This window comes from Rutilus rutilus (genome assembly GCF_951802725.1).
Source record: "Rutilus rutilus genome assembly, chromosome: 21".
Taxonomy (NCBI): Eukaryota; Metazoa; Chordata; class Actinopteri; order Cypriniformes; family Leuciscidae; genus Rutilus; species Rutilus rutilus.
The window spans coordinates 23,148,392-23,156,994 of record NC_140226.1 but is presented as its reverse complement, the minus strand read 5'-3'; the positions used below and the strand labels follow the sequence as shown (position 1 = coordinate 23,156,994).

Below are 8,603 nucleotides of genomic sequence, written 5' to 3'. Positions count from 1 at the left end.
TCTCAAATCATCCATTTTTGCCATGATGAATATCTAATTATCTTTGTTTAAAACAAACCTTGAGAAGGGTAAGTGAATTCAGTTTATTGTATGCTGTGAATCATAAGCTAACTGACAAAAAATGTCATAATTTTTAGCATGTTTTTTATCAGTTGTGGGATATACAAATGACAACATGGCTATCATGAATCTACCTTTTTTTTATTTTCAATTGTTTGCAAAAAATATGTAATATTACAGTATAATTGCAGATATATATTTTAAACTGTATTAAATGTCAAAATTTAATTGTAAATGTGGATATAAAATAATGTAGTTTTCTATATAATAGCACTGATAACAGTATTAAGATACTAAGATGATGCTATACAGTATAACATCTGAACAAAAATCAAGAAAAAAAATGTTGGCCAGTTTACTAAGTATATGTAATCCTCGATGGCCATATATATTCAAAGTATTTATTTGATGAGCAATACAGTGATATGACCTGATTTGGAAATGCTAGGTATTTTTATGATGCTTTAAAATGTGTCTGTAAAGTCCATACATAATTATACTGTCAGCAAGAGATACACGATTGCCCTGATACATTCACTTCTGCATTAATACACAAAGTATATATATACATAAGTGCTGAATATGACCCAAGATATATATAATATATAATATATCTTCCCAAAAGATCTAAAAAAAATCCCTAATGCAAAGGCCTCACCAGTCATGTGTATGGCTTAATGTTTAAGCCCATCTTGGGCAGCTATTTATTGTAAATGAACAAGCTCTGGTGCAGGACATGAGGTGAAGCAGAAATGTGAGATTTTTGTGTCTTTGAAACATTTACATGCATTTTTCAATTGTTATCAGGGACTGACACAGTCAAGAGATGTCTAAAAAAGGAGATGGAGAGGAGTCTGATGGCCGATTCCGAGAGCTTCAGGAGCAGCGGATGACGGTGCAGAAGAAGACCTACACAAAATGGATGAACAGTGTCTTTTCAAAGAATGGGGTATGAACAGGTCCTCCCAACACCTTCCTGAACCTCAATGCTAGCTCAGGCAACAAGATCTACAGCCAGTGACACAACAAAGCACCAACACTCAGACTGAAGCTTACATTTTCTAATAGTAATTATCTAGCTACAGTATGGCTAGTTAGCTATCTATAAATGTATAATTAATCAACCATAGTTTAATCAGATATCTGTTGATGATTCAGCAATATCTTTACATAAACATTTGTGATTCACAACTAGATATTGCGATAATTCTGTGATATCTAGTGTAATATAATGTTAGTAATCCTGACTCCAGTCCTGTGACTTACTGTAGTTTATGATGTAATGTGCTCACTCCAGCATGATTACCTCTAGATGTGAACCCTTGAACCCAGTTACGGTCATAATTATTTTAATCATTGTTCATTGCATTACCATCTATATAGGCTACTTCATGTTCTTGTCTCATGGTAAGTGGATAGTATTTAAACAAGTCAGACCACTGGTTTTTCATAAATACACAGATCTCAGATTGAGTTTAATAACAATAATGAAAGCAAGTGGCAGGTACGCATAAATGAAAACTCAGTTAATTGTTATACATTGTTACACAACCCTTTTGTGACAGATCAGCACAGGGGAGGGAATAGCACAGATAATTCACCTTTTAATGCAGTCTAACATCAATACCACCAATATTAGATTGAGGAAGGAAATAGTACCACCTTGACTGTCATCACATGTATTTTTATACCAGATATTTCCACTGGATGTCTCCCTTTGAGTGTTGTGTTTAACAGTGGTTACATATTACCTCCGTTCATACTTGTTGCCATTGTTGTGTGAACCAACTTAACTTGCATAATAAACAGCAGGAAGATGTAAAAAGGACAAGTGGTGCTACAACGACACACAAATATATTAATAGCTTATACAGGCAGCTGTCTGAAAGAATGACATGTTTTAAACGTTTCCCTTTCCTTTTCCCCTTCCTCATTTACTCCTGTGTATTGTTCTGTATCAAACGACACTGTTCATAACATGTTTATTATAAAAGGTCATGCAGATCATTAAAAATAGCCAAATATTACTCACAGAGAAAATATACTCCACCCAAACACACAGCATTTATTTTACCAGTCGACAGTCAGTTATATGCAAGTTAGCAGTTAGCTGATATCATCACTCTTGCTTTTAAAAGCAATTATGAAAGTTGCAACAACAAAAAAAATATGTAAAAATTGCAAGCAGATTTTTTTCCATATATTTATCATTGTTCTTGAGTGATGAACTACATCTCTGAGGACCTACCAGAGGAGCAGGGTGTGCTCTAAGCTCCCTCAGTTCATTCCCTGGGTAAACAGAGCCTATTGGAGGAAGTAAGCAGATCTGTTCAGAGACATCAGATTCCCACAACACATGGATTAGGGAGTGGTTGCAAGGCTCTTGCTTGAAAGCTGAGAGCAGGACGTTTGAGCGAGTTTGAGCGTGTCAAGTCATAGTGGAATACAGTGGCAATTAGCCAAGCACAATGTTAAGACAAAGCCAGCAGCTAATTTCACGCCAAAACTTGTTTAAAACTGCCTATGATGCATAAAAAATAATAATAATGCAATTATTGGATTCTGCAACCATACTTGTTTACATTTATTGTCTTTCCACTTAATGATTATTTGAGTGTTTTGGAAAATGTGTGTAATTCTCTTTTAATGTGCATGCACTTTAAAGGAAAAGGTTGACTTGACTGATGTATTCACTGAGCTAAGAACTGGTGTGCATCTCGTGCGACTTTTGGAGCTCATCTCTGGGGAGAAACTGCCCACTCCCAGTCGACGCACCCTAAGAGTTCACTGTCTGGAAAACAACAGCATTGCCATTGCCTTCCTTAAAACCAAGGTACACTGAAAGTAAAGAAGTACAATACAAATATAAATCTTTTAAAACACATTGTTTTCACAAAGTAACCTTGAAAGTAAACTGTGGATAAACACCTATAAGAGATGTACTTTATAATCGTAGGTTATCCTTTTTCTCACTTTTCATCTTCCTATAGATCCGTGTAGATTTGATTGGTCCAGAAAATGTTGTGGATGGAGACAGAACCCTGATCCTGGGGCTAATTTGGATCATCATTCTCCGCTTCCAGATTGGAGCCATCAATATTGTTGAGGTAAGGCCTTTAGAGTTGCCCCTGTAGAGACTCTTAATAGCAAAAGGTGTGTTTGTCACTCTGTTTTACATTCTGTTTTGGTTTTAGGCTGGTGGTGATGCCAGTGCTGCACGACGCTCAGCCAAAGACGCTCTGCTGATCTGGTGTCAGCGTAAGACCGCCGGTTACACCAATGTCAATGTGCAAGACTTCTCAAGCAGCTGGAGAGATGGACTGGCCTTCAATGCTCTAATTCACGCCCATCGGTAGTATTCGGAGTGGATAGCAGTATCAGTATTTCATGTTCCCTTTCCACAAATTCAGTCTCGTGATTTAATGATAACATTGTTCCAGGCCTGATCTTTTTGATTACAACCGACTACGCCAGGATGATCCAAAGAGGAGCCTCACCCATGCTTTCACTCTGGCAGAGGACGAGTTTGGCATAATGCAGCTCCTGGATGTTGAAGATGTCATGGTTCCCCATCCCGATGAGAAGTCTATAATGACTTATGTATCTCTGTACTACCACTACTTCTCCAAAATGAAGCAGGGCCAAACAATCCAGAAGAGGATTGCTAAGGTTAGTTAGCAAACACATGTAGTTCAAAGAAATGTAAAATGCTATGACAAGCATCACTATCACAATTGCTCATACTTTGGTACTTAGTCACGACGTAACGGAAGTAGCGAGTAGTGCATGTTTTGATGTGCATTAGAGTGAAACGGGTTATCGAGAAGACAAAAATGTAGGACAGGGACTTGGTTCTATTCACTGGTTGTTGATTGGATGGAGATAGATCTGAATGTGAGCTTGCAGTCCATTGTAAGAAAGGGACAGGTTTGTGTGAACAAAATGATTGGAGAAGTTCACCATATGTCATCAGAGAGCTCTCTGTCATTGCACCGTTGTGTATAATAAAATCAATAACATACAATTAGAAAATGCATTTAGAAAATAGATATGGAATTTACAATTCTTCAAATTCGCCTTATCACAAACAGTGTTGAATGAGAAAAGGACATATTGATACCTCAAATATTTCTTAATAAGCAATCAAGCTTATGACATTCACCTTGTGAAAATACAGGCCAAAATATCCCATAAACTTATACTGAAGGAGGGACCCAAGACATATCTATATTTGCAACTTACTTAAAATAATAGTAAAAGCAAGTTATACAACCTGCATTGATGTCAAAATAGTTATTAGTGATACAAGATTTATTCCCTAAGGCTTTGAATAGATGCGATTATTTACAAAGATAGACACTTTTCTTTGGTCCACTGGGACAAGGGAATATCACATGAGCATGTCCTTCCACGCACATTTACACAAAGCTTTTTGGGAAATGTTAAGCACTGGCACCCTCTGTTTGTGAAAGTATGAACTGCAGCTATGCAGTGTTGAATGAGGACTCTAATCTCAGAGATTCTTTAGGATTAGTGGATTTGACTGTGGGTCAAAAGGAGGAGCCCTGGTCTTAATCAGATCAGCGTAACTCTGGCCTGTAAATTCTGCTAAACAAGAGAGTTAGTTGCCTGCATTGCATTGTCAAGAAACAGATTTTCGGATAATGTTGACAATATGGAGGAAGACGTCCTGAGATACTCTTTGACAAACAGGAGCTGATCCAGCAAAGATGAGCTCAGAGGTCAGGTGATGCCATTAACATGCCAGCAGGATACACATGGAGAAAAACAGGGGCGTGAAGTGTCCTGTCCTGTCTGTGCAGTACGACACTTTCACTCACCACTATGTCCACGTGTGAATAGAAATACTGGTATGTGTTGACTGGATCACAGCTGTGGAGTAGTGTTAGCTGTCACAAAAGCGTATTAAACAATGACAGACAGATCTCGTCAGATGGATGGATGGGACAAAGATAAGCCCAGCCAGGCTCTGAGATGTCAAGACTCTGTGTTCATTTTATGGTAAGACTGCCAGCTCTCAGGTGTGACACGGTTGGGATAACAGATGACAATGGCTTTCAGTGGCTCTTTCAGCACTCAGTGGCTGCGGTGGCAGAACATGAGACACACAATTATTGAGCCGCAAAGGAGTGTTGCAGAAGTAAGAAAGGTGTGTATTAAGTAGATAGATATTGTGTAGCTGTTGAATATAAGTATCCTCCCAAATCACCTATCCTTTAATGCAGGGGTGGTCCTGGAGGGCCACTCTCCTGCAGAGTTTAGTTCCAACCCTAATCAAACACACCTGAACAAGCTAATCAATGCTATGTGAATAAAAGCTGTTTTAATTTTAATCTGTTCATCATATAAAACGATTGTGTCTCTCCAGAAAATGTTGGACTAAACCGCTCAATTCATATGGATTAGTTTTATGATCTTTATGAACTTTTAAAAATGTAAAAGATCTTCATTTGTGTTCCGAAGAAGAACGAAAGTTTTACGGGTTTAGAACGACATGAGTAATTAATGAAAGAATTTTTATTTTTGGGTGAACAATCCCTTTAATATAGTGGTTATTACCTTTTTGGTTTGTAGAAACCAAACCTATCCAAACCTGTATGACTTTCTTTCTTCTATGGAACATTTAAGAAGATAATCTGAGGACATTTTCAACTGTTTTTGTCCATGCAATTAAAGTCAGCGGTGTACAAAACAACATTGGAAACCATTGACTGTCATTGTAGTCATACAGGTTTGAAATGACATGAGAGTCAGTATATTATTACAAAAGTTTTACTTTTAGGTATATTGTCCTAACTATATGGTTTAATGCTGAACAGTCCAGCTGAATTTCATTCATCTGCTTCGACATCAGTGTTTTCTAAAATATATGTTATTTCTGTTTACCATCTCACTGCTTGCAGATTGTGGACCTTCTGAAAGAACTGGATGACATGAAGGGTCTGTATGAGAGCATGGTGTCTGACTTAATACGCTGGATCAGGACCAAGGTGGTGGAGCTCAATGACCGCTCCTTCCCCAACTCCCTGCGAGAAATGCAGCATCTGGTGGCTGCCTTCAAGACATACCGCACTATTGAAAAGCCTCCGAAGTACCAGGAACGGGGGACCATCGAGGCTCACCTCTTCAACTTGAGAACCAAGCTGAGGGCAAACAACCAGTGGGACTATATTCCTCCGGAAGGCAGGACCATGGGGGATATCGAAAGGAACTGGACCTTGCTAGAGCGAGCAGAATACCAGCGAGAGCGGGATCTCCAGAGTGCGCTGATAAGGCTGGAACAGCTGGAACAGTTGGCCCAGAAGTTTGGCCGCAAGGCTACGCTGAGGGAGAGCTACCTGGAGGACACTCTGCAACTGATCCAACAACAAGACCTGGGAGGGCTGCAAAGGCTGGAGGAGGCTGAGACAGCGGCTCGCAGACTGGAGGCCCTGGGAACAGATGTTTTGGCTCGTGAACCACGTTTCCGTGCTTTAAGTGAAATGGCTGCTGTCATTGAGAAAGAGAACTACCACAGCAAGGCACAAGTGATTCGCAGGTGAGGGGGCAAAGAATTGCAGGTTGTTTATGATTACTTACTGATAGAAGGTATGACTATTTTTATGTGCAGTAGAAAAGACACAAAAATAAATGTCCAGTATTTCAGTAAAAAAACAATTTCACTAAATCTGGCACTATAAAATAACATTTGCATGATGCAGTTTGTTGTTGGTTGCAAATGTTGTTGTTTTTTTCCATTTGGGCTATTTCTTATTTGTGGACTAAAGATTTTAGCATAACATACATGGCTAAACTTGAGTCATCAGAGAAACATTTGTTAATCCTTAGGAATGTGGATATCGAAACTGACTTTACATTATTCAATGTAAAAAACGATTTAAAGGTGTGGAAGCATTTAATAGAAAATATTTGCTTATTTTCTTATTAATGTTTCTTATTGATGTTTTTCTTATTAATGACTGTATTGTGTGTTACAGGCAGGTGGATATCATGAACCATTGGAAAACTTTGCAGCAGCTTCTGCAGCAGGAGAAAGAATATGCTGGAGATGCTGTGAATACATTTGCTGTCCTCAGAGACATTGAGTTAATATCTCAGGACCTCAGGGAATTACAGGTGAACATTACATATGTATTCTTCTTACTACAAACAGACATTATCACTGAGCATTATGAATTCTGAAAACTGCTTTCGTTCCTGCTTTGAAGACCCAGGCAGATTCCTCAGACATAGGAAAACAGCTGCCAGAGGTGGTAGCCCTACTGCAAAAGCAGGACTTGCTAGACACTCAGATCATCTCACTTGGAGAAACCCTGAATGCCATCAGCAGCAGTGCCTTAAAGGTTAAACACAAAGGTGCCACAAAAGTCCAGAGGGAAATGAAAGATCTTAATGGCCAGTACAACTCCCTACTGAGTCTCAGCAAGAACAGGTGATCTCTTTAAACCCATCAGATTGTACTAGAAGCGATTTTAATTTTGGACATTTCTAAGACTGATTCTAAACTGAGGACAAAATAATAATAAAAAACAATAACTTGTGGCAAGTACTATATACTTAGATTTACAAAAGCTAGTCTGCAAGTTGATACCTGCAGACAGGATTGTTTACTGTTGTAGAAATGTTTTTTTAAAATCAACTATGGACATTTACTGTACAGCGACAACTTTGTCTGTTTTTGTCAAAAAAGGAGAAAAGCTCTTGAGGGGCAGCTGAAGGTCTTTGAGTTTTTCCATGATTGCGAAGAAGTAGAAGCATGGATATATGAGAAATGGGTCCTCTTACAGGCTGCATCTCTGGGAAGAGACCTCAGTCAAATTCAGCAGGCCATTCAGAACCACAAGGTATGTGGCCGTGACATACAATAATCAAATTCAAAATTGTAGAATCGATGAAACAAATTATTCTCCACATTTTTATATCTATCTATCACTAACCACACATAGCTTATTAATACTTAATGCTGTGTTAACCCTTATGTGCTGTTGGGGATGTTTTCATCCACTACGAGTATTTTTGAGTCTTAATTTGGCCATAACTTTCTCCGTGTTTCAGCAAATGGAATGATTTTTGGTGACTAATCTTATTTTGACACATATTTTGGGAAAATGCTTTGAAATTTTTCAAAAACGCAACAGTACACTGTGGGCAAATTCACTACCCTTTCGTTATGTTCGTGGCTGAAAACAGCCACTACTTTAAACTGCTGTAAAAATGTATCAGATAAATATTTTTTTCACATTTTTTTGCATAAATCTATTAATCAAGCTCAGTCCTTATCAAAACTACTAAATGTTTAAAAAAAATTCAGGATTTTAGCTCTTTAATTGCCAAATTCATAAATGATGTCACTGATTTGGGAAAAAAAAAACACACAAAATGACTTATTTTCAATATAAAATGTGATGTGGACTGGATTTTTTTTTACCTTTTATCACACACACACACACACACACACACACACACACACACACACACACACACACACACACACACACACAAATATGCTATTATACTCCATA

General features: G+C 38.1%; 1 protein-coding gene across 1 annotated transcript in view; it reads left to right on the top strand.

The window, feature by feature from the left end:
* Positions 1–2: 2 nt before the first annotated feature.
* sptbn5 (spectrin, beta, non-erythrocytic 5) overlaps positions 3–8,603 on the top strand; it is a 30,219-nt gene continuing 21,618 nt past the window's right edge. Inside the window, exons 1-10 of the mRNA XM_084394183.1 lie at positions 3–68; positions 868–1,009; positions 2,726–2,893; positions 3,051–3,167; positions 3,255–3,412; positions 3,501–3,729; positions 5,985–6,619; positions 7,059–7,197; positions 7,290–7,513; positions 7,772–7,925. Of these exons, the coding sequence (XP_084250309.1) occupies positions 887–1,009; positions 2,726–2,893; positions 3,051–3,167; positions 3,255–3,412; positions 3,501–3,729; positions 5,985–6,619; positions 7,059–7,197; positions 7,290–7,513; positions 7,772–7,925 (1,947 nt within the window). The 5' untranslated portion in view covers positions 3–68; positions 868–886. The remainder of the gene's footprint in view (positions 69–867; positions 1,010–2,725; positions 2,894–3,050; positions 3,168–3,254; positions 3,413–3,500; positions 3,730–5,984; positions 6,620–7,058; positions 7,198–7,289; positions 7,514–7,771; positions 7,926–8,603) is intronic.